We start from the raw sequence: 26,338 nt of genomic DNA on the forward strand, positions 1-26,338 counted from the left end.
CTCAGTGCTCTAGTTACTCAATTACAAAGCCCAGTGTTTTATGACAGTGTGTTTAATACTTTCCTCCTTTACTGATCTTTTTAAAGGAAAAAAAAATCTTGACTCTGAAACTGTGGTTAGGGCCCTGCACACCCCAGATTGAGAAGTGCTTGATAAATAAAATCTTATTCAATTCAATTCAATTCAATTCAATTCAATTCAATTCAATTCAATTCAATTCAATGTATTTTGATGATGCATTACCAATGAAGTTTTGTTTTTACAACTGGTAAAAACTATTTTTAATATTATTAGCAAAATGGAAATACTAATATTTTCCCTTCAAACTAGAAGATCCTAGAAAATATACCCAAGTCTATCTTAATTATATATTATATTAGTGGGTTGTTTATCTCAAAAGACCTTTCATTAACAACTCCTTTTGGTCTCTCTCATTTTTTTTTTAAATTTTTTACTTTTGGCTTGGTCACATCATGCCATTCTGGAAATTTAAAAATAACTTGGTACTTACTTAACTGTAATTTTGCACAAGCTCTTCACTATTTTATATATGCCCTCAAGATGAATCTCCCAAACCTTACTTACTTGTCCATGTATGTTACTTTCTTCTAATACGCTGTATCACCCCCTAGCGTTACATATGATGTTCTGCAGCTAATACATGCTGACCAATTTCTCTGCTTTGTGGAAGGAATAAATATTATCTGTAGATGAGTACTGTTCTGACTTACAGGTTAGATTCCCAAAGAATATATGTAAATCCATTGTGTTCTAATGCCAAAGTACATTATAAAAACCTTCAAAAATATCTAAAGAACTAGTGACTGTATGTGACACCTTACAAAGATTGTTTTCTGGTCAATACACAAAACAGTGAATAGAGTGATATACGTGCCAAATGATTATTGTTTTCCCTTTGTTGACATTTTTAGGGATACTTCCATGTTTAATGCCAAAGCAGAAAACAAATGGAGTGGCAGGCTTTAGTAACAGAGAACAAAACATAGACATGAGGGTGGCTCTAGTTCAGATTGAAAGATTTTTTTTCTTAATAATTAGCATCTATTATGTCTTGAGCTCTGAAACATTTGTTATTTTAAGTTTTCACTTCATAGAAATATCTATTATTTAGAAATTAACTAATTCCTATGTTTTCTAGCTTATATTGATTCCAACTTGCTGGATCTTCTTGGTCAACTGGCATTGACTTTGTAGACTTTGTCAGTTCTCCTTAATTTTCTCTAGTTGGTGTTTCCCTAAGTTCTTCAAGTAATTCTTCAATCTGTTCCTCAAGAAGTTCAGAGCATCGTCACCTACATCACCGATGTATGTAGTGTTTTATACCTTCCTCAATGGCCCAGAAATGCTGGAAAAAATGTGCACATTTTTTTTCTGTATGTTTTATGATACCGTAGTCTCCCCTTGTCTGAAGTCCGGCTTCCCAGTTTGTTACCCACAGTCAACTGTGGTCTGGAAGCAGATGATCCTTCTCTAGGTGTATGGTCAGAGGATCAGTAGTAGGCTAACGCTAGGTCACAATGTCTACGTCCTCACCTCACTTCATCTCATCGGGTAGACAGTTTATCATCTCACATCATCACAAGAAGAGTGAGTACAGTGACCAAATTCACACGATTTTTATTACGGTATATTGTCATAATTGTTCTACTTTATTACATTGTTGTTAACCTCTTATTGTGCCTAATTTGTCAATTAAACTGAATCACAGGTACATATGTTTAGGAAAAAACAGTTTATATAGGATTCAGCATTATCCAGTTTCAGGCACCTACTGGGGGGGGGGGGCGGTTCTTGGAAAGTATCCCCCTGCTGTATACAGGTCCCTCTTTGTCTCTAGAAATCCTTTCCTGCATTAAAATCCACTTTGTCAAATATTAATGTAGCTTTTATTTCATGGATTAGTATTTGCAGCTTATATCTCTTTTCATTCTTTTACTTTAAACCCTTCTGTATCTTTAGGTTTTGTGTATCTGGATCCTTGTATCATTTGTAATTCCTTATTCTTTAGGTCTGTCTTTCCTTAACCTTGATACTTTGTGTATGTAACCTAACTTGACTATCTTTCGATTGAGGCATTTAGTCTGTTTATATATATATATATATATATATATATATATATATATAGAGAGAGAGAGAGAGAGAGAGAGAGAGAGAGAGAGAGAGAGTTAATCTACCACCTTACCACATACCATTTGTCCTACTTGTTCTTTCTTATCCCCTCTGAGTGCTTGTTAATTCTATTTCCACTGTACTGTTAGTTATACATTATTTTCTATTCTTTTAATGATTACTAGAGATTACAACATGTATTTGATTTGTAGTTTGACCTCTTCCTGAACAATGCAAGAGCCTTATAACATTTTAACACTATTTACCCTCTTTCTTGACCTATAATATATGCTGTTGCTTTAATACATTTTAATATTACCCCCCAAATTATTATTATGTATAGTCTACAGTCACTTGTATTTAGTTAGTTTTCCTTTTTGTTGACTTTCAATCTTTCCTCCATCTTCAAGTCTCCTCAGATTAGTTGCTCTCTGTCCAATCGGTGGCTCTGCAGTAATAAAAGCTCTCAGTGGTTTCTTTGTTTGAAATTGTACTTTGCCTTCATATTTTAAGGATATGGTGACTGGATACAGAATTTGACAAACTTTATAGATATATATCTATTATCTTGTAGAGTCTATTATTAAGAAATCACCTGCCTTAGAAGCACCTGGTTGGCTCAGCTAGTGGAACATGCAACTCTTGATCTTGAGGTTGTGGATTTGAGCCCCATGTTAGGTGTAGAGATTTCTTTTAAAAAAGTCTACTGCCTTAGTGCTTTTTCCCTCCTAGCTTCTTTTAAGATGTTGCTTTTGTCTTTGATATTTATAATACTGTGATATTCTTAGGTGTGATTTTTTTTTTTTTGTATTTATTTTGCATAAAAGCTTACAGGGATCCTTAAATCTGCAGCTTGCTATTTTTGTAATTGGTTTTGGAAAATTCTTAGCCATTATCACCCCTCCTCTTTTTCTCCTTCTGGCCTCCAATTACACATGTATTAGAACTCTTTATTGTATCTCCTTTGTCTCTTACACTTATTTGTTCCTTTCCTTTGTTTTTTTGTGCTCCTTTCTGGATATTTTCTTTTGAGTTATCTTCTAGTCACTGATTATCTCTTAATCAGCATCTCATTCACCGTTAAGTCCATCGTGGAGTTCTAATTTTAGTTATTAAATCTTTCAGTATAAGAATAGTCTTGTTATGCTTATTTATTCATTTTGGAGAGAGAGCATGAGCAGAGGAGGGGCAGAGAGAGACAGAGAGAATCCCAAGCAGGCTCCACGCTGCCAGCACAAACCTGATGTGGGATTTGAACTCACGAACCATGAGATCATTACCTGAGCTGAAATCAAGAATCAGACACTCAACCAACTGAGCCACCCAGGCACCCCAAGAATAGTCCTTTGTTGGTAATGAAATTCTTAGTCTTGCCTTTTATTTCCTTGTCTATATTAAGCAGTTATTTTTAAATCAGTGTCTAACAACTCTATTATTTGGATACCCTGTGGGTCTTTCTCAGTTGTCTATTGTTTCTCTTGGTTTTTTGTTTTCTTATTTGTTTTTTATTTTTTTAGTAATCTCTACCCAACATGGGGCTCAAACTCAAGACCCCACAATCAACAGCTGCATGCTCTCCTAAATGAGTCAGCCAAGTTCCTCTCTTGGTTTTTTAAATTAAACTCTCTTGTCTCCGTGTATACTTGGTTACTTCTACTTGGGTGCCAGACTTCATACATAAAAAAGTGTAGAGATACCTTGAAGTTTAGGGTATCTTTTCTTTTCCCAGCGAGGATTTACATTTGCTTCTTGTAGGCAGATAAGGCACTAGTAATTCTAAATTAACTAAATCCAACCATTATGTGATTTGGAAGTCATCTTCAGTCCCTGTAAGGGCTTATTTCTTGTTCACTTCTCTCAGGGTGTAACCGCTGGAGTCCTACTCCACAGTGCGATCTTACCAAATTAAAGGAAGAGCTACTACCAAGGCAAGAACTGGGGCAACTTCAGGAAATCTTAGAGGAAGCAATTCATGGTCTTACTTCCACTAAAAGACTCAATTCCAACTAGCCATCTGTGTGTGTGACACTGCACAATTTAGAAATTCCCAGAAATAATTTGGTCAGTTATACCAGTTTGTGTCATGTGACATCCTTCTGTGGCCAAGGGAAAGGATCCTGCTATTGGTAACCCCGCTATAACCAACAGAATGGAGGAGGTAAGTTGCCCAAAAAATGAGATTTTGGTAAACAAAAATAATATGTCTTAATATATAACATAAGAGGGAAGAATAATAGAGGACACAGGATAGGGAACAAATCTGGAGGAGAATATGATTTCAGCTCTAGAAATGTCAAAACAGGTCATTGTGAAATACCTGATTTGGTCAGGGTCCTGGCACAAGACAGATGGGATGTTCAAGTGGAGTAATTGAGCAGAGCTGAATAAAGGGACTAAGGTCAACCTTGTGGGCAGGGTTAAGAGAAATCAATAATGGAGGAAGCCCTCCAGCACCAGTAACAATGGGGAGACATTACCACTTTAGGCCTGCAGGATTGAGGGGAGAAGAGTGGTGCTAAATCTCAGAAAGAGAAGCTGTAGACATAGGCAAAGAGCCACCTAACGGCTGACTCTTCAGGCCACTATACCTGAAGCAGCTCTGCAAGGAGGAGCAGGGGAAATAAATTTCGTGACTACTTTCTTCTCACCTGCCAAGTCCTCTGCCAGTGTCTCCTTTTACTGGACCTACCCAGAAGCCAGAGAACAAGGGAACCCACTACTACAGCCCACATAGGGCAGAAAATCTCCTGGAGCACAGAGCTGGGCAGTAAAGGTGATGTATCTGGAGAAACTCCTTTCTAGCTTACTGGTACAGTGGCATAAAGAGCCCAAAGTAATTCAAGATTTCAATTTAAATAGAACTAAGTTTACGTTCCCTGGAAGAAAGATTACTTCCTTAGGCACTACAATCTCCAAACTCAAGGTCGCAAGCAAGGGAAGCAAAAATGCCTTCGATGGGTCAGCTGGCACAATTCTCAATGGAGTCCCACTTGATCCGTGCATCCTGACCATGGGGGTGGGAAGCATCATATACTGTGTCTTTTAGGATGGTATATCTAGCTTCATAATGAGTTAACCCCCAGCTGGTTCCATAGCTAAGCCTTTGGCAGACCTAAGCCTATTAAGCAAGCTGTCTCTGGATAACGGGGTGTATGGTAAAAATTATTTCCGTAAGTATGAGCCAGTTGGTATAATTTCTTCACTTCCTTCTCTGTCATACTGTATGGGATACAGTGATGGATAAGGCATTCTGCCAAGTCCACGAAGGGTGATGCTAGCAGACCTACTGTAGGCAACAAAGAAAAATCTTTATAACATAAGAGGCAACAAAATCCTCACCCATAATACACGTCTTCCCTAAGAAGACAAATGGCTGACTTGGAAGGTATCTAACATCATCACTTGCTAAATGGTACCCTTAAGGAACGGGGCCATATTAGGACTTAGCACTGGCCTCCCTTGTCGCAGTTTGCCACTCAGCAGAGGCAACAGCCAGGTCACTGTTGGCCAGGGGAAATCTATCCTTTTGAGCTCATATGCAGGCTCAATCTCTGCTATCATGATTGTTTTGTCCCGGTGCCTACTGAACAAGCACCAAGGTAGTGGCTGGGGAAAACAGATGACAGACAACCACAGAAAGGGTTCTTATTTATCTAGCTAGTGAGAGCAATATGCATAGTAGATATTTTCTGGTGGGCATTTACATGGGATAAAACTTCATCACCTCTATACATTCTAAAAATTCTATCGGCATATCTTTCCCTTTAACTAACATCCTTGTCACCAATCTTTGATTCCTGTTCTTCCCACCTCTCTGACTAGCTGGCCATTGTCTAAGCCCACTGCCTGGAGAAAGAAAAGACTCTGGAACAGGTTTAAGTTGTGGCCCAAGTTGTTCTGCTACTTAGTCTCTATGACCTAGCAAATCCAAAGATTCCATTTGAGAATACAACGCTACTGCACACAGCTGATTCCATCTATATCTATATCTATATCTATATCTATATCTATATCTATATCTATATCTATATCTATATCTATATATCTGTATCTATATCTATCTGTATCTGTATCTATGTAAACATCAAGTTTATAATGGGTAGTTTCAGTTGCACAGAATTATCTATGATGTATTTTCAGGCATTCTACCAGGGCCCACTAGCAAACAAGAGACACCTTTCAAATGGATAATAGATGTTAACAGAAGTCACTAATCCCAAACCTCTAGTGTACTATGGTTCTTCTTTTGGAGCATCATAAAACATCTCTTCCACTAATACTTCCAGTCTATTCGAATTTGATAGGTCATAAGACTAAGTAACAAAGTGACTTGGACCTGCCCCAAAGTCCTTTCTTTCTCCACTCTCTCTCAGAACCGATAGCCTTACAGGTTGCTCCACAAACAGGACAGAGAAGCACATCTAAACGTGTTTTGCCTCTGAAATCCAAAGAGATCCAACATTATGCCCCTCTCGGTTGGGGATGTCTAAGGCGAAGAAATTTGTCTATCACTTCAGAAACTATTCCAAAGATGACCTAAATCACTATATACATGTCTTCTAAGCCATGTAAGGATCACAATACATCCTGACCTCTCACTCCAATTATTGTGTCATTAGTGTAATGGATCAACATGATCAAGATCCTGCAGGATTAGGACAGAGAACATGTGACTTGATAACTCTGAAGTAAAACAATAAAAGTATACTGCCATCCATGTAACATGACGGCAAACTAATTTTGAGTACATTGCTGATAGGCATGATGGGAAAACATTAGCTAGGTTAACAGCAGTATGTCAGGGCCAGACATGTTGATTTTCTCCAATATAAAACTGCATTCAGAATCATAACTGAAATTGGTTATGATAATGAGACTATTGCTTGTGACAATTTCAGTTGTTTGGTGGTACCATTAATCTGTGATTCCCCGGGGATTCTTTATTTTACGATCTTGGTGTTATGTGTTGGGGGCAGGGAGAAAGCACAATTTCTAAAGGTTTATAGAATTTGACAATTTCCAAACCTAATAGCCCTTCCTCCACTGGCCAAGGGACAGTTGAAAAGACTTCACTGTTTACTAAGTCTATCTAGTCCCATACTACATCCTGAGAAGGGGGTAAAAACCACAGAATGGAGTCATCATTCCATTACCCACTGACCACTCAATCCAAGACATGATCTATCATCGGACCTCCAAAAGCTCCTTCTCTGACCGTGGCCAATGTTGTAGTGCTCTTCCAGGAGTTGTGATTTGCAAGGTGGTTTGAAAGACAGAATTCCAATGTTACTTTCAAATTAGATGGTTTAGGAAGAACACAATTCAAATGACAATTGAAGTTTGATGTTAAAGACACCTTCCCTCCTAAAATTATAGCCAATCTGATTCCCTTTTGGAGTTTTGCTGTTGTGTAGTCTTGGTGAGACTGTCTACTAAGGTGCTAGGGGATGGAAATATAACCCCCATTAGGCCAATTAGATGCTTTCTTCAGGTTTTTCACTCCTAAATACTGTCAAAAAGACAAAACACAGATCTGATCCGCCCATAGGGGACTCGTTAAAGGGATGGTTTCTCAGCATCTCCCATTGATAACTGAAGAAAAGATGCCCTGGTTTCTTTCCCTTACAAACTTGGGCCTTTTTCTTCTATCCTGGCGCACTCTATTATCCTCCAGTAATCTCTCTTCTGCTTCCATTAGCCTGAGTCAGCCTGGATGCACACATCTAAAGAACTCTAGCTGAAACAAGTGGGAATTGGGGCAGCCCTGTGATCCTGGCAGCAGGGAGTCCATGAACTTTTCTAGAAGCTTAGTGCTTTGCCTTAGTGTTAACTCAGCTCCTGTATCATTTGACTCAAACTCTCTGAAGAGAGTTGACTGGTTCCATTTACTCTATCGGTTGTCCATCCCTTTTTCCCACAGTGGTTGGGGCAATCCTTTCATGGTTCTTACGCAAATGCAGTCATTCCTGAACTTGTTTTCCCCACAGGCTGGAGTAAGCTGACAAGTGACTAAGTCATCTACAATTAGACTAAAATACCCATGGAAAGCACCTGGAAAAGATATTGCTGGAAACTTATCACAAATGTGCTACAACTTAAACCATGACAAGTTCACAGGGACACCATATGTGGATTGAAGACAACAGAGCAAAATAAACCCTCCCCCTACAGGGAATATCACAAGAGCCTCCAAAAATTTAACCATTAGAGTGCTCCATATTACTGGCATGTCACATGGCCATGTACACATCACGGGGGCATACGTGCACGCACACAGTGTGACACTGGCTTCCTATTTTCAAAGGTCTTGTTTTAGTCCCCTCTTTCCTCCTGAACCAAAACTGTACATTAGAAGAGATTCCTCAGGGGCGCCTGGGTGGCTCAGTTGGTTGAGCGCCCGACTTCAGCTCAGGTTATGATCTCACAGTTTGTGGGTTCGAGCCCCGCATCAGGCTCTGTGCTGACAGCTCAGAGCCTGGAGCCTGCTTCCGATTCTGTGTCTCCCTCTCTCTGCCCCTCCCCTGCTCGTGCCCTCTCTCTCTCAAAAATAAACTAAAAATTTTTTTTTTAAAAAAAGAAGATTCCTCAGCCTGAACCTCACATCTTAACTCTTCTAACACAGGCAGTTTCCCTCTGGCCTCTGCCCTGACACCCTCACTCAAACAGCACCAGTGTCCCCAGGACTCCTCTCCAAGATCTGGGGCCCCAACTACCCTGGGTTCCTGGACCTTAATATGGACAGTATCTGGAACAAAAATTACCTCATTTGTTGTTTGAAGGAAATGTCATTAGATCGATTTTACAGATGAGGAAACAAGTTCAAAAAAGGGGTAAACTTGCCCAAGGTCACTACCTAATAGGAAATATAAACTACTTCTGACCCTAGTCCATGTTCTTAACCACTAAGCTATATGGACTTTCTTCTTTTTATCCTTTCCAGTTGTTTCCAAATAAAATTTAGAAACATTTTGTAGAGCTCTTTAGAAAAATTCACATTTTGACTGGAATTGCCATACACATATGCACACAGACATGTACTCACTACATGTAACTTTGAAACACTCTTGGTTTTCCACACCAGTAAGTTTTAAGTGTAATGAGGCACGTTGTTCCACCCCTGCTAGTGAGCAGGGTCACTGGCAATCCTGTCTCTTCCCTATTTCAGGGAGCGGTTAATACACGCTGATCTAATGGTCTCCACCCTCTAACTAACCACTGCCCCATCTCCCTCCCAGTTTCTGCATTAGCTGAACCACAAGAGTATCTGTGGGTCTTCCCCGTGTCAGGCGTACTACTCCCTGTCCTGACACTGCTCTCAGGGCTCTCTGACCTACAGGGTTGACCATGGCACATGCATTTGACCCCTGACTCGTTTTGACTGATACATCCCAGAACACATAAAATCAGTTTCCCTGCCCTGTTTTCAGTTTTGGCCCTAAGTGCTATCAACTACAAAATGGCTTTTGGTTTTCCTAAGACTGTAAATATGGAAAAACTTCTAACTTTGTATGGACAGCTAGGTTCTGGTTTCTACATTTCAAAACTGCTGATGTTATTCCCAATCGTAGCTGGGCCCTCCTAAAATCTGTTCTCAGCCCCAGATCTCAGCTCCAGGATTTGGTCTCTAGGCCTATTCTTAAGTAGTTCCCATCCCTCATCTGTAAGCCCAAAACAAAACTTTCAATTAGATGTGCTATTTTGGCTTTCTGGCTACCTGTGCATTTATCACGGCACACAAAAATATTTATGAGTTAGCCTGTGAGTTTAGTGAGGAACACCTGCCTTATTCACCTTTACATCCTGATGCAGGCAAACGACTTGAAATCAGTTCTGGGAGTCACTGTGCAAATTGGGGCAGCCTGGACTGGGGGGTCCTGCGCTGAGATGTTTCAAAGCCTTATGAAAAATGTTTGGGTCACTCAAGACGTCCTACTATACCCAAATTTACCAGGAGACGTAGTTAGGTATGGGAGTGATGGGCCTCATCATATATAAAATAAGGATTGCTGATAAAAGAAGTAAAGCTCTGGAAGCGTCCAGTCCTGCCTCTGCTCACGGTAATCATTTACCAGTTTACTTGGGAGTATACATCAGATGCAGTGTCAGTCTGGTTGTAAGTTTCAGCAAGCTGCTAGATGGGAACATGGGGCATCGCTGTACTATCACTGACATCGTGCACTTGTACACAGAGGTGTCATTTCGTGGCGTGAATCAATGCAATAATGTGAGGTACAAACCCATAGATCGAAAGTTCTGAAAGAGAGCCAGGGGATAGGGTTGCTCTGTTAAGAGTAAAATGAAGGTGGAGATGTTTAATCTATGAAGAGGCAGATTAAGAAGAAACATACTTTTGAGCTCATAAGCCAGTGTAATCAAGTGGGAAAAACATGGACTAAGAAGTCAGAAACCTAATTTTCAGCCCTACCTCTGCCACCTACTGTAACCTTATCAAACTATTTCCTTATCCACAAAATATACACTATTTCAACAGCCTCCTAACTGGCCTCTATGTCCCCAATCTACTCTTCAACTATCATAAAAACCATGTTAAAAGTAATAAAGTTCCAGGATTATCAACTCTGTAGCCAACAAAGCGAGTGTTCAAATCCCAGCTCCACCATTTACAAGTTATGTAACTTTCTCATGTGTAAATGGGGATATTACCTACTTTTCCTAAAGTTGTCGTGGGATTAAATGATACACAGTACCTAAGACTACTCAAGCCTGACAAATGTTAAACATTACCTCACTGCTTACAAAATTCTAATGGTTCTCTATTACCTCCAGAATCACATCCAAATTCCCAAAGTAACAACACAGAAAGTCTTCAAATGAGATCCTGAATCAGCAGCCCTAGCTCCCATCACCTACTCCATTCTGCTACCAGGAGTTGTTCAGGAAACTGAAACACAGGTTAAGTAACCTAGATCACATAACTACCCGAGCAGTTTGGCTGAGTATGGTGCCTATTAACCCCAGGCACCTCATGTTTGTTCAACTCCTTACGATGCAAAATCAGGGGATTCTGAAGACCTGTGCCAAACGTTTCCAGGAGGTCTAAAAATCCTGATTTATCAATCTTGGTCCTATCTGTACTGGCCCAGAGTACTCCGTTTCAGAATACAAAATCACCTCAGTTATAGGCACCATTGTCACAAAAATGAGAGCCACACATTTACTCATCACATACTTAAGCCTGCTATGTGCAAGGAATTATACCGGGGATACAATAATGAACAAAACTGTTGGGGGCAACAGTAACACAAACCTATAGTTACCGCTATGGGTCTAACAGGAGCTTGACACAGTGCATTATTGCCCTGAGGGAACATTCGTGCCAGAGCCAATGCTGAAGTGGAGGGAAAAAAAATCTGTGCACAGGTGTTACAGAGAACTTAAGATATTTAGTAATGGGCCAAAGAGAGTTAAGGGCTGTCCATGAAGATCCACAAAGATTTGTACTTTGTCCAAGGACAGAGGGAATCTGTATTTTTATCACATCAGATTTGGGTTCCCAAAGAATCACTGTCTTCGAAGTGTACACAGACATACCTGTTAGGAGGCTAAGGAATCCTTACCACACATGGCAGCTTAGGGCTGAGAAAAGGCAAACTGGCAAAACTGGCAGAGAACTACATAATTCTCGAGTAAAGGGGAAAAAAGGTTACATCATAATCATGACCTATTCACAACTCTTGAATTTCTCTATGGAACTTCACTGTTTATTAGTGAGACGGACCATCTGGATCAGCTTGAGCGCTTCAATACGGTCAATCCTCTACGCAATGGAAAATGGAGAATGGTGTGGAATTTTGCAAAATTTGCTCTAAAATTGTTCCGTGTTATTTTCTGCAGATGCTGATACAATGTGTGGTAAGACAAAACACCCAGAAGTCAGGAGGCAATACATACCATCCTATCTTTAGAGACAAAACAAAACAAAGAACTGATCTAAAGACAAAAGTCTGCGCAACTTGAACTAATGTACCTCAAAGAAGTTGAACTGGCAAGGACACACGCATAGAAAGCGAAGATGCATACCTAATCTCTAAGGCTCATATTTTTGTCACATGTCATCTGACTACAGAAAAATGCGCTATTATGATAACCCACCTCAGCACCCTTTTCCAAGAAAATCAGGATTTTTAATTTCCAAGTCTTCTGAGAAAGCAAAATTAATGCAACACTAATTGGAACATCTAATTAATAAATTTAACAATACGCCAAAGTAATTTGTTATATAAATTAACCCATTTATTATAGGCTAGCAATGTTTCAAATGGTGAAGCTTCTACTGGTCTTTCAACTCCTTCAGTCTTCTGATGGCCGACTTTACTGTGACAGCAGAAGTGGTGCTGGAAAGAAAAACAGAAGTTGGTTCCAACACAGCTACACTAACATGTGAAATGGCATGAGTAAATCCTGCCTTTTAACAGTACAATCTTAACGACGATGGCATCCTTGAACAATGAGTCTTGTCTTCAGGCTCTTGCAGGATTAGACAGGCAATTTAATTTCATGCATCTCATTTATCAAGCAGCATAAAAAAGGAACAGGGAGGAATGAATGGTTGCAAGAGGCTGACCTAAACTCAGTAAAAGGGAATGGACAGAATGCCAGAAGAAACTAATAAACTGTTAAGATGGTATTATAATACATTAGAAATATCAAGAAAACAATGTCAACATAGGTAGAATAGAATAAAGTATATTTTGGAAAGGCAGCTATTAAAATGACTATAAAAGTTACACCTAAAGATTCAGGAACTTTATCTTCAAAACCCGTAACCATCACATACGGTGGGCACAGGAACGCTAGTTCACTTTATCATCACAACCAAGACAGCACCCTAGTCTCCACTCTCCTTCTTGCCCTCATAAAATCCCCACAAGACACATATATAAAAACTATCATTTCAACACTTTTCAGTATTTTACACTGCTGCAATTTTGCAATTTTTGCTTTTCGTTTTTTAAGTAAGCTCCACGCCCAGCGCAGGGCTTGAAGTCAACAACCCTGAGATCAAGAGTCAGAAGCTTAACTGACTGAGCCACCTATGTACCCACACACCATTGTTTTAAATCAACATAAAAGTTAAAAATTCAATTCTTTGGGGCGCCTGGGTGGCTCAGTCAGTTGAGCGTCCGACTTCGGCTCAGGTCATGATCTCGCGGTTTGTGGGTTCAAGCCCTGCATTGGGCTCTGAGCTGACAGCTGAGCCTGGAGCCTGCTTCGGAATCTGTGTCTGTCTCTCTGTCTCTCTCTCTCTCTCAGAAATAAACATTAAAAAAAAAAATCGGTTCCTCAACCACACCAGTCTTATCATTTTATATGTAGGCGGCTAGTGTATTGACATCTCGCGTCTACGTACTGGCTAAAGGAAGAACACATCAGCCTTCAGGGAAGGCAATGCATTCCAAGATTAGAGGCCTTCGATGGCGGCTTCAATTCCCAGAAATGGATTAACTCGAATCCACTCAATCAATAACCAGCACAGACAGATTTATCTCAGCAGTATCATGGGGCACTTGTCAGGGTCCAGCCTATTCTGTTTAGGAGGCAAAGGTGTAGTGGTGCAGGAGGCCTCGTGATTCCAGATACAGTGAGGAGCTAAGTGACCTAACTTTTATAAAAACAGCTTGCATCACAAGTCAAGCTTCAGTATGTACCCAGTCTTGCCAATGGGCTTACAGTATCATAGCGCTCAGTGAGTACCCTTAGGACCCTATACAATTCTAACGTCAGACTTTATTTCAGTTTTGTTTCTATACCTTAAATAACTGAACATAAACCACAGCTCTCAAGGAGTCGTGGAAGACACAAAAGCACGCTCACTTTCTCAGTCTCCTAGAGAGTTAAAACTAGCCCATTCGGCCTCAAACCTGAATTCTGCCGTGACCCACACACTTGCAAATGCCACAAAGAAATGGACTCACTTATAGGTCCAGGCACCACCCGCTACGGTTTTCATGCAGGAACCACAATGCCAGATCCCCACAGCTCGTCTTTTCATCTTGGTCTGTAAAAGAGAATCAATTTTCCCTGTGAACCAATGAAAAGTCTTTTATCTCGCACACATCCAGGTGTCTGATTTACATTAGGAAATCCAAGCTGATGCACTGTAGGTTACATGTGTTTCTAATACCCTTAAGTCCTCTAATGCAAAATTTGCATTCCTCATGGTGCCTTATGGCCAGTGATGTGACAGATCCCCTCCATCTCCTCCCAAAACAGTACTTCTGCACCCCACAAAATTTTACGGAACCCCAGTAGACAAAACGGACACAATCATTTCCCCCAACGCAGGTCTGGCGTGGGCTGGGGCTCCGCGTCAAGTTTTACCCTTTGGTTCTCAAAAAGCATTTTGCAAAATCCACAGGTATCAACAATACCCTAACGTCCCGTAACTGATCAGCAAACGTCAGCATGCGCAAATCTAACTGCTCAGCAACTCAGAATCGGCACACGGCTTACAGACTTCCTTCACGAGAGGGCTCACTTCGGAAGAAAGCCTTCCCCTCCCTCCCCCCACCAGACACCGACCGCCTTACCTTGCCACAGAAGGAGCAAGTGTACTTGGCGTGCTGGCTTATTTCAATCTTCTTCACCATTTTCCTGAGGGAGGCACCATAACGGGTCCCATATTTACCGACAATCCCGACCTTCTTGGTGCGTTTAGCCTATTAGGAGTTGAGAGAGAAACCAGCCATATTAGGACCCGGGTCGGACACCTTGCCCCCGCCAAACCCCTTTCCTCCAATCACCCAGCCTCTGCCTGTGACCTAGCTCCCCCTCATTCCACCCTGCAAAACCAGGGCCAGGAGCGGGCCCGATGCTCCCACGGCACTCTGTTAACCCGGCCCGGAGGGGCCAGGCGCCACCAAGTCGCCCCCGCCCCTCCGCCCCGGTCGGCGTCCCAGCGGGGCGGCGAAGGCACGGAAGCCAAGGACGACGCGGGGCAGGGCGGGTAAGCAGAGGCCGAGCTAGGGCGAAGAAACCAAGAAAAGGTCAGATGCCGGCGGATAGAACTCCCGGCCTCAGCGGCACGAACACTCACCATGTCGCCGCAAACTAGGCCCGAGCCCAGAGAGGAAGAGACTCACTGCGCAAGCGCGGTTTTAGGCGAGCGGGCGGAAGTGGCGAATGGGAGGCCCAGCTAGGAACTGAACTCTATGCTCCGGAGGTTTCCTCGCCCCGGAAGCCTCCGGGGGAGTGTGGCAAGGCGTCTTCTCGCCGCCAGGGTTGCCCTGATTCGCAGATTGTGGCAACAAACGAAGCACGCTTCACACATCCACGTTATCTTACACGTCTGTTACAAGGTCCTGCAAGGCAGGTACGATTTCCTCCATTGTACGGACAAGGGAAGGTTCCGATTTTAAGTGACTTGCTCGCTGGCATTTGGCTTACAGAGTGCTTAAAGCTTATGATTCCAAGTCTTACTGCTTTCTGCATTATACCTTCTAAAAATCGTGGGCCCCGTGCAGGTGGCTGGCAAAATGGGGAATAACGAGACTCCATTCTCAGAATTTCAGCCCAGCCAGGAGACAGTCATGGGACCACATTCACCAGTCATAAAATTGCAAACTGACGATAGCTCTGAAGGAGGTTTTTCCTATGATCCTTTTGAAATCACAACAGTCGTTTTCTGCATTAGTAGGATAAAGAGAGGATATCTTGTGTAATGGTTAGAAACATAGGTCTGGGTTCAAAGCAGGACTCTGCTACTAACCCTTGTGGGAACTCTTGACAAATTATTTTGCTTTTTCTTCATCAGTTTCTTCAAGTGTACCATCTGGATAATTATAATACCTACCTTAGAAGTTGTTGTGAAGAGCCAGTGAATTAAATGCATGAAAAGTGTTTGCCACAGTGCCTACAACATACCAAACACTATACAGTTGTAACTATTACTATTATTATTCCGGGTGAAGAAACTAAGATTCAGAGAAGTTAAGTAACTTGTCCAAGGTCACACAGCAATAGGCAGTGAAACTAGAACTCAAATCCAGGTCTGCCTGATCCTCCAGTCAGTTCTCTTAATTATTAGCATGTATCACTCCAAGTCATAATATTTAGTGCACTGAAAACTCATAACAGAAAATGTACTTAACTTGTAATTAGGTCTCTGGCACTTGGTCCAAACCAGACTCTGCGACTACCTTGTGCGATGACACTTTTGGTTAGCCACAGTCCCTACATGGCCTGGAGAACCACCTCCCTGCCTCTCAGCAGTGACCAACTCTACAATGAGGTACTGGACTTGATGATCTCCAAACTGGACACTGAGGCCCAGAGAGGTCATATGACTTGCCCAATAAAAGACTTCCAGATCAATGTTCTGTCTACTGTATCACAAGCTTCAAGCTGTTTCCTTGGCTGCTTTTTCAATCCTATTTTCTGTTCAGGGGTCAACAACATCTGCTTTCTACTTTCCCTTAAAAATATGTGCATCTCTTTTTTCCTTAATTTTTTTTTTTTTTTTTTTTTTTTTCTTTTTAGCTTGGGCATAATGAAACTATTCTAGTCATGGCTACTGCTACCTGAGGCCCACTGGGGAAATAGGATGTGCTCAAAATCTCCCTGTTCCACCACAGGCTCCATGTACCCTCTACCCCTTTAGGTGGAAGAATCTCGAGGGGCTGAGGGAGCAAGTCTCTCCTCCCTCAGGAGAGAAATGCACTGCATTTGGGGGATGATTTCTGGAAACCTCCACCAAAACTATGCCCTGTTTCTAGAAAACTATAAATTAAAGCAAAAATACATTCCTAGTGGTGCAAACAAATGGGACTGGTGGAAGAAGGGTTGAGAAACAAACACTGCAATGGTCCGTCTCTTCCTGTCTGTGCCTGCAGGCTGGCCCTGGGTGAGGTATAAGCAGGGCCAGCCTTGCCCAGGAGCGGACCACCCTGAGGTGAGCCCTCCCGGGCTGGCTCGACAGCTTAGTTCAGATCATCATTTAGCAAACTGACCATCTTCCCACGCCATCCCCTGTGTAACCACCTAGACTCTGGCCTTCAGGGGGTCTGAGAGAGAGCGAGAGAAGACAGAATGCATGAGTAAGAATGCAATAGAGTGGCTGAAAATGAGACACTCCATAGTAGGAGGAAATTGTTCATGCCCAGAGCAATTTTGTTAAAACTGAACAATTCTCTAAATAGCAAGCTTGAGGGTGTACAAATAAGGCTCTCGCGAAATCAGGTCTAAGTGGCTTCAGAGAACTGTGCACAAAGTCTCAATTTGTCTTATCTGTGGGCTAATAAATCTCCATTCCCCTCAGACGACGATCAGGTGTAGAGATTAATATGTACCCATAAAAGTCTCAGTAAAAATCTCTGCTGAGTCACCCCTGCTCCTCAGGAACAATCAAAATTCACTCTGGCCTTTAGAAAAGGAAGTTAAAAGTTGCCTCTAGAGGAGAGTTCTTTTAGCTGTTGAGCCAACCAGTTCTCTTTGGGGCATATGGAACCTTTTATTCTTGAAAGAAATCTGGGGTTCAAGCATCATCCCCAGTTTATCTCACGCTGGAGACCAGAAGGGTTTATCCTGGAGTCCCAGGCTCCACGCTGTTCCTTCACTTCGTGTCTAAAGAGCTCTCGCTTGCCCTTCACTGAAGTGCCTGGTGGCCACGGACAAGAGACAAGTCTGCACACAATGTCAAGAGCCCTGTGGGTCAACCTCTACACCAGGCAGGGGATTCAGCAAGGGGAAGGTGAGCCCTGCCAAGGTCAAGTCCTTAACACCTAAAAAGAACCAGGTGTCCAAAATGGATTCAGCATGTGGATTCATTCCCTCCTCTCTTCTTTCCACAAACATCATCCTAGTTGTTTGCTTTTTTTTTTTATTTTTTATTTTTAAAGTAATCTCTACACTCAATATGGGGCTCAAACTCACAACCTTAAGATCAAGAGTTGCATGCTCCACGACTGAGCCAGCCCGGCACCCCTAGTTGTTTGCTTTTTGTTTTAAATGGACATTTCACGGGGTGTTGACACAGGTAATGCATCCATCAGGATGGGAGTTACTTGGCGACTTTTGAAAGAGATAAGGTCAATCAGTATGAAACAATGGCCAAATATATTATGTGAAATGAGCCATTTTTAGTACGAAATGTTTGATACAATTTTTGTGAAAACAATTCTATGTATATTCATATATTTATATGCATAGGGAATAAATTACCAAAGGCTCTATCCCAAATTGTTTATATTGGTTACTACCTGTAGGAAGTAGGGCTAGGAATAGGAGGAATGAGAATGGAGGGCTTTCATTTTTTTTACTTACATATTTTTAGATTAATTTTTATATCAAATTTATAACAGTGAAAAGAAGGCAGTGCAGACACTGAATGAAGGGACAGTCTTTTCAATAAGTGATTTTGAGGGGCGTCTGACTTAAAGCGTCTGACTCTTGGTTTCTGCTTGGGTCATGACCTCCACGGTTCATGAGTTCGAGCTCTGCATCAGGGCTCACAGTGCAGAGCCTGCTTGGGATTGTCTCTCTCCCTCTCTCTCTGCCCCTGCCCTGCTCGTGGGCTCTCTCTCTCTCAAAATAAATACATAAACTTAGAAGCAAAATATGACACTGAGAAACTGCATATTCATGTGGAAAAAAATTAATCCCGACCTTACCTTGCTCCATGTACAAAAATAAACTGCAATTGGATTGTAGATCTAAGCATTAAGAGCAAAATAAATAAATAAATAAAGCTTCTAGAACATACTATATTCACAACCTTGGGGTTATGGTTACATGAGGGTTTATTTTGTAATATTTTGTTAAGCTGTAAATTTATTTTACGAGCCCTTTTGTGTATATTTCACCCCAAAAGGGGGGGTTTAAGAACAAAGAGGAAGAGTCCGTGGCACTCAATAAATCACGTGAATGGGTGGCGGGGGGCGGGGGGGGGGGGTGGAGAATGTGGGGGCAGAGGGTGTTGTAAAACCAAGTAACTGCTGGCCATCATAATATCCCAAATACTGTGACTCACAGGCTTCTCGGTGTTTTCTGCTGTGATTAGGAATCCATTTCCTTCACTGGGACCTCACAGGAAAACACAAAACCAAAATAACACCTAGGTATGAGAGAGTACTCCAACAAACTCTCTTTAAGCTTCCGTGCCATTTGTTTTTAACTTTGTAATCCTGTGTTGGTAAGAAGTGAGAGGATAGGCTAGGAAATAAGGTTGGACTTCTTTCCATCCCTTTTATAGCTTAAAGTTGCTTTTATTTTGAGAGCGAGGGAGAGAACCCCAAACGGGCTCTGCACTGTCAGCCCAGAGCCCATCATGGGGCTTGAACTCATGAACCGTGAGATCATGACCTGAGCCGAGATCAAGAGTAGGACGCTTAATCGACTGAGCCAGCCAGATGCTCCTCCCTCTTACAGTTTAAATGTCACCTAAAAAGAGCTTCAGAAAGGGTCAGGATTCCAATAGACAAGAATGCACAGACAAGGCAAAACCTAAGAGTCAGCGGTGAGGGGAAGGCGCCGCCAGCTGGGTTTCTTAGCTCTCCCTCTGACCTAGAAAAAGGACTGTGGGAAGCCAAGAAGGAAAAGACCCAATAATTCAAATACAAATGGATCAAGGCTCACAGGATCCCTCACTCCCTCTAGTCTTCCTGATGCCAGCCTGGAGGCAGAAATTAACCAGGGTCACTCAGGGAATAATGGCCCTGGTGAGGGGAGGCAGAGCCTACTCCAGGGGGCCTAGGGGGCCCTGAGGGCACCACCGATGGCAGGGGCGGGAAGTGGGATGAGATGGGCCCAGATTTTCTTATTACAGCTGACATTTCCAGAAAACACAGTGGATGGTGGCAAGTGTGTTTGGACTGAGCTGTGAAGCAAAGGAGGAAAAGGAATTAGTGTGGAAATCCTTCCTTGAACCCAAAGGCATCCAGTCTCCATGAGTAAGTCTAAGTGTCTTTTCTGAACCACACAGTAATGGCTGAACTGTCCTCAACAAAGTTTAGAGGCACCTTTGGGATGGTATAACTTAGAATATACAGGCTTCATGGTGTCAATAGAATTTGCTTTGGAGGGCCTCAGGGGCATCTCAGAGACAGTTCTGCAGAGCAGCTGAAATGGAGATTTAACTAGGGGCTTCTAATGGAGGCTCAACAGGCCATATTTGTTAAGACGATGGAGAAATGGTGGTTTCAAACATGCACACCAAGTTGTAAGGACCAAGGGCAAACCTTCCCAATAGCAGGCATTGCTCTGACACCTTTTGCAGTATCTCAAGGGCCACCAGGCCACGAGGTGAACAAAACAGGGATTTATTAATTTAACAATGCTCGGGAATTCTAAACAACGCTGCATATATATATACATATATCTATATAACTATATCTAGATATCTATATGCGTATATATACATATATATGTATATATATGTATATATATATGTATATATACGCATATAGATATCTAGATATCTATATCTATATAGATATAGATATCTAGATATCTATATCTATATCTATATCTATATCTATATCTATATCTATATCTATATATTTGGGACAAAGTTAGAGTAAAGTTTAGATAGACCCAATACTTATCCTCTGTAAGCTTCCAACAGGTCACCGTCACTATTACAGAAGAACTGGTACAGCTAACAAAACTTAAAAATAAAACAGAGAGCTGGAAGTGAGATAGTAAAAGAGCACTTCAAGTGGCCTAGATGAGAGCCCGGACAAGCATCCTCTCTCAGGCCTCTGACTCTGGATTTTCTCTAGATAACACTGGGTCGTTCTTGTTTCAGGAAGTAAGGAGGAAACCAAAGGCCTAATTATCTACGGAGATGTGGCACCACCACAGGGCTCCTCATGGCAGGAGACGCCGTCGGAATGCAGCTAATCTCCACAGTCCTCAGAAAGATGGGAGAAGCAACTCGGGCCCCTTAGACACAGATGTTCGGGCTGGATTTCCTGAGGAGCTCTGACCCGGCAGAGAAGCTCACAGCCAGAGACCAACACGATAATTAATAGGAGGCTCAGGCAGCAAATGCCATGTTTGACCGAGGAAGGCAGAAAGTCAGTATCCTCCCCATTATTTCCCAAGGCCAGAGCCTTACACGGGACATGGCCCCACGGTCCCGATGGTACTGACAGGTCAGTATGCCTGACTGACCCTGGACAGCAGCGAAGGGGCTTGGGTGGCTCTCAGAGCTCCCTCTCTCAATTGGAGCTGTCTAGAAGCCCAGGAAAGGGGTTGAAAGGCATAAGAAAGTGGTGCATTCCAGTTTCTGGTTTGAGCAGAGTTAGCTGGGAACCCACAGAGAGGCCAGCTCAGGTTCACAGCCAGGGTTGAGCCTCTCAGGAAGGGAGCCACTCGGTAAACTGCTCACAGACCCGCCAGAGCACCACTGAGGCTCCGGCTGTATGAGCCAGGCACCTGCCCTAGGGTGGGCTCTGGAGGGGGTGGGCTGGCGGGGGTCCTGCCCTGCCGCTCCCTAGCTGGGACTCCCTTGGCTGGGTTTCTGCATCTGCACAATGAAAATATAACTACCTTCCTCCAAGATGGGGTTCACTGTGTCAAAATGTGTCGTGTTCGGCGCAGCGCCTGGCACCTAGCCAACAGCACAGAAGCAAAAACCATCCAAGTCCAATGAACAAATGCACGCACAATCGAGCTGGAACACCTTAGGCATCTGGCATTGCTGCTAAGAAAATTGGGCTAACTCTAAACCTCACTTAAATCTGGCCCACTGTCCTTCAGTAATACTGATTAAAGCCCCAACTCCTTCCTTTTTGAAGCACTTTTTCTTAATATTTATTTATTTTTTTGAGAGAGAGAGAGCAAGCAAGAGAGAGCGTGTACAGGGGTTGGGGAGGGCAGAGAGAAATGGAGACAGAGAATCCAAAGCAGGCTCTGCACTATCAGCACAAAGCCAGACATAGGGCTCAAACCCACGAACTGAGATCATAACCTGAGCCGAGGTTGGACATTCAACCGACTGAACCACCCGGCCACTCCTGAAACACTTAAAAAAAAAAAAAAAGTTTGTTTATTTGAGAGAGAGAGAGCACAAGCTGGGGAGGGTAGAGAGTGGGGGTGGTGGGGGGCTGGTGGGAGGTGGGGACAGAGGATCCGAAGAGGGCTCTGTGCTGACAGTGGAGAGCCTGAGGTGGGGCTCAAACTCACGAACGGTGAGATCATGACCTGAGCCGAAGTCAGATGCTTCACCGACTGAGCCCCCCAGGCGCCACTTAAACACTTTTTAAAATCCCTTCCTGGACGCCCATTTTCTTTGTCCCTCTCTTTGCTGCTTGGTCTCCTTTATCTTCTTCCCAACCCTAAATGTTGGAGTGCTCTGGGGTCAGTCAGATCTGCTTTTTTCCTGAAGCCACCTTACCTGCTTGGTGGTCTCATCCAGCCCCAAGACTATAATAAACACCACTAAATCTGGGTGAGGGCAGAATTCACAGCTCTTGTTGTGACTTTCCCCTGCTGGAGACTCAAATCCTACAGCCTACGGGAACATCACCACTTGGATCTTGCCCCAAGTTGCGTTTTCCAGGAACACACAGAGTTTTGGGTACAGCGTGTTTATTAGAGATCAGTGTCTGTGAAAGGAAGGGGAGGAAACCGTGTGGCCAGGAGGAGGTGAACTGGAGCCTCAGACAGCCCAGTGCCCAGTGGGCAGTTCTGCAGCAAATACTACTAACCAGAGATGTCCAAGGGGCCCAGTGTTCATGCCCACCTTGTTCAGTCACCGATGCTGGGTGCCCTAGGAAGGGTGTAACCTCAGACAAAGTGGCTTTCTGTGGACCAGCACCAACCGGAAGCTGTGGCCAGGTGCAGGCTAGTCGTGCTCCTTGGAGCTGGGCAGCAAGCTTCCCTCCTGGAAGGCGTCTCCATCTCAAACTCAACAAGTCCATGACCAAACCCTTGACTTTGCCCTGCCCCCCCCTTCCCCTTCTTTATCTCCATCAGTGGCATGACAGCTTTGCACAGGCAAAATCCTAAGTCTAAGTACTGACTCCTCCTTCCTCCAATGCCTGTCCGTCAATCCAGCTCAAATTCTTTCAGCTCTACAGTCAAAATGTGTCCGATCCAAGCACTTCTCGCTTCCTTCACTCCTCTGCTCTGCACGACACACCCCGCATCGGCTGCCACAGTCCACCAGCCTCCTCTCAAACTCTTCCGTTGCCCGTTCTTCCTCAACGATGTTCTATCCACAAACTGGAGGGATCTTTTAAAAACATAATCAGTTCGCCTCCTATCCCTGCTCAAAACCAGTCAGTGGTTTCACGTTCAAAATTAAATCCCGTTTCTTACCCGACACAGGGGCTCCACATCACTGGCCTCTGTCTGTCTCTACACTGACATCACCTATTACTCTGGCCACGTGAGACCCCTCACCACTTTCTAAACCTGTGCTGCCCAACACAGGAGCTACCAGCCCCAAGTCCGCTGGAAATGAGCACTTGAAACGTGGCCAATCCAGACTGGGATGGTGTCAAATACACACCCAGCCTTGAAGACTGAGCATTACAAAAAAAAGAAAAAAAGGTAATAGAAAGTTTCTCAGTTAAGGTTTTTAAAAAAAAAATTTTTTTTTTACATTTATTTTTAAGAGAGCACAAGCGGGGGATGGGCAGACAGAAGGAGACACAGAATCCAAAGCAGGCTCCAGGCTCTGAACTGTCAGCACAGAGCCCGACGCGGGGTTCGAACTCACAGACCGCGAGATCATGACCTGAGCCGAAGTCGGACGTTCAACCGACTGAGCCACCCAGGCGCCCCTCTCAGTAAGTTTTTAATAGTGATTATAAATGGTGAACGGACAATATTTCAAATATATCAAGTTAAAGAAAATATTACTAATTTGATCCTTATTTTTTAAAACACTCTTTCAGATAATTATAATCATGTCTGTGGCTTGTGTTAATTTCTACTGGGTTGTGCGTCTCTAGACTAGGAGTTAGCAAACTGCTCCGAGGGCCAAGTCCGGCCCACTGCCTGCTTTCGTATGGCTTGTGGGCTAAGCACATCTTTTCATGTTTTTAAGTGGCTAAAAATAAATCAAAAGAATAATAATTCATGGAGCGCCTGGGTGGCTCAGTTGGTTAAGCATCCGATTTCAGCTCAGGTCATGATCTCATGGTTCATGGGATCGAGCCCCAAGTGGGGGTCCACACTGACAGTGAAGAGTCTGCTTGGAGTTCTCTCTCTCTGCCCCTCCCCCACTTGTGCTTTCTTTCTCTCTCAAAATAAGTAAACTTAAATAAAAAGAATAATTCATGACATATGAAAACTATATGAATTCGAATTTCAGTGCCCATGACAAAGTTTTACTGGAAGAAAGGCATAATCACTTGTTTCTGGATTACCTCTGGTTGTTCTGAACTACAGCAGCACAGGTGAGTCATTCCAATGGAGACAACCTGGCCCATAAAGCCAGAACTATTCACTATCTATTTACAGAAAAAGCTTGTCAACTGCTCTCTGCCCTTACCTCCTTACTTTTCTTTGTAGGATGTAGAACTATTACTCCTCCTGTGATATCACCTCTGCAAAGGCACGAACTTTCTCTCTTTTGTTTGGTGAGTTATTGCTGGCACCTAGAACGCTGCCGGGCACATAGTAGGTGCTCTATAAACACTTGGTGAATTGATGCATTTAAAAATCCAGATTTCAGGGGTTGTGTGGGATGCGGCTCGTTACCCAAAGAACATGAAGTATCACAACTACAGTCTGCTGTCTCTATTTCTCAGCCAGAAAAGCCAAGCTTAAGACCCAAGCAGATCCACACAGAAAGGCCAGAAAGAAAATGCTGACCGTTGGCCTGGTCACGCGCTGGGCTGAAGACAGACGCCAGCACTGCTGTTATGTCAAGAGGAACGCAAGCTTTAAAAACAAAACACTTTATTTTAATGAATTCCATGATTTTTAAATGCCTCCCCTCCACCCCTTATAGGGGAGAGGTAAAGCTGTCAAAATTATCAAAAAATTCAAATCTCCTTTTCTTCAGGGGGCTGTCCGTCAACGTGCTTTCGTCCAGCATGCCTCCCAGGTCCTGGAAACCACTTCCAGGGTCAAAGGATTCTGCAGCCTCCAGGAGCTCCCTGTCACTTCCATCTTCCTCAAAGGACTTCTGGAAGAAGTCATAGATCTGCTGCTGCTTTGGGTCCTTCATCAGAGAGAGGAAACAAGCGATGAGCAGAAGAGTGCGGGCTCCAGCACTGCCCCCACCCCCCCACCTCCTCCGCTGGGAGGGAGACACAGAGGTGGGGGCTGCACGTTTTACGTCGTCCAGTGCTGCACGATGGCCGGTGCAGCCCCAGGTGGCCTTACCGCCTGACATCTTTTCTTCTCTGCTACTCGTGGGGTAAAGGAAAAGAAAAAAAAAAGGAAAGAAGGAAAAGGAAGAAACGGTGTGAGAGCAACTGAAGAACGCACTCTCAAACTATAATATTTGTTGGAAACGTTTTCTGCCTTCTAGCTTTCCAAATCGGTATTGAAATTGCTCCCAAGCTCTCACTTCCCGCAAAGCCGTTCTCCACCAAAGGGCTAATAGTTAAGTTGTAATTCAACGCCAAAGCAGTGTGCTCAGCCACGGCTTACCCCTAATTTTCAGAGTGATTAATAAAACAGACACATACTTGACACACCGATGAGCAGATTCCCACACTTGTTTCATACGCCCACCAACTCCACGGGTATGCAGTCAGCAACGATACAGTGTCAGGTCATGCCCGGCAGTTACAACCACAGCGACAGGCTCGCGACAACAGCGACGGGCTCGCTGTTACCCCTCTGCTGTCCTCTCACAAGGGTGAATTCCTGACCCTGACCGTCTTTCCATCCAGAGGGACATTTCAGGATCTCCGCGGACATCCCGGTCCCATTAAACTAAAACTGTTTAAACCAAAACCATCTCTCCTCTCAATCCTACATCCTCCCACCAGCAGCTCTTTCCGAAAAGCCCAGTTTTCATGGTTCCCCACCATTTTTCTCGTCTCCCTGGCTTGCGATCACCAGGGTGTCCCGACCGTGAATGTCCTACGTCAAACTGGCAGCCAGTCTGCCTCTCCTGTCTGTTCCCTCCGCGATGCTCCACAGGCACACCCTTCACTCAGACCGTGTCACTGGGCACCTGCACGGATTTGCAATGGCTCCCCTGTAGGCCTCTTCCCATTTCAATCCCTGGCAGGTTTCTGCCAGGCTGACTTCTGCCCCAGGCTGTCCTTGAACAGGATCT

At 43.4% G+C, this 26,338-nt stretch overlaps 2 protein-coding genes and 1 long non-coding RNA gene across 4 annotated transcripts in view; 1 reads left to right on the forward strand and 2 right to left on the reverse strand.

Moving 5' to 3' along the window:
* Positions 1-12,362: 12,362 nt before the first annotated feature.
* On the reverse strand, positions 12,363-15,308 carry RPL37A (ribosomal protein L37a). Its single transcript, XM_019446052.2, has 4 exons — positions 15,188-15,308; positions 14,682-14,810; positions 14,067-14,149; positions 12,363-12,485 (listed from the first exon to the last, which is right to left on the reverse strand). Exons 1-4 carry the CDS (start codon positions 15,188-15,190, stop codon positions 12,422-12,424), a joined length of 279 nt encoding a protein of 92 aa, XP_019301597.1. The 5' UTR covers positions 15,191-15,308; the 3' UTR covers positions 12,363-12,421.
* A 46-nt stretch (positions 15,309-15,354) lies between these two features.
* On the forward strand, positions 15,355-25,743 carry LOC128777738 (uncharacterized). 2 transcript variants are annotated; one of them, XR_008423084.1, is made up of 2 exons: positions 15,355-15,463; positions 24,613-25,743. It is a non-coding gene; the product is annotated as an uncharacterized LOC128777738 (long non-coding RNA). The 2 variants fall into 2 exon arrangements; XR_008423085.1 differs by lacking the exon at positions 24,613-25,743 and adding an exon at positions 16,277-16,464 and having other exon boundaries at positions 15,366-15,463.
* Positions 24,986-26,338, reverse strand: part of SMARCAL1 (SWI/SNF related, matrix associated, actin dependent regulator of chromatin, subfamily a like 1) — a 53,471-nt gene continuing 52,118 nt past the window's right edge. Inside the window, exon 18 of the mRNA XM_019446051.2 lies at positions 24,986-25,267. Coding sequence (XP_019301596.1) covers positions 25,049-25,267 — 219 coding nt within the window. The 3' untranslated portion in view covers positions 24,986-25,048. The remainder of the gene's footprint in view (positions 25,268-26,338) is intronic.

This window comes from Panthera pardus, unplaced genomic scaffold (genome assembly GCF_024362965.1).
Source record: "Panthera pardus isolate Hobbes unplaced genomic scaffold, ASM2436296v1 HiC_scaffold_10, whole genome shotgun sequence".
NCBI classification, from domain to species: domain Eukaryota; kingdom Metazoa; phylum Chordata; class Mammalia; order Carnivora; family Felidae; genus Panthera; species Panthera pardus.

Bases quoted from the DNA above. Each gene is read 5' to 3' on its own strand.
- RPL37A (XM_019446052.2), bottom strand. The intron at 14,150-14,681 runs GTAAGGCGGTCG...TCTCTTTTACAG, and splicing joins CTTGCTCCTTCTGTGGCAAG to ACCAAGATGAAAAGACGAGC. The intron at 12,486-14,066 runs GTGAGTCCATTT...TTTTCTTTCCAG, and splicing joins GGTGGTGCCTGGACCTATAA to CACCACTTCTGCTGTCACAG.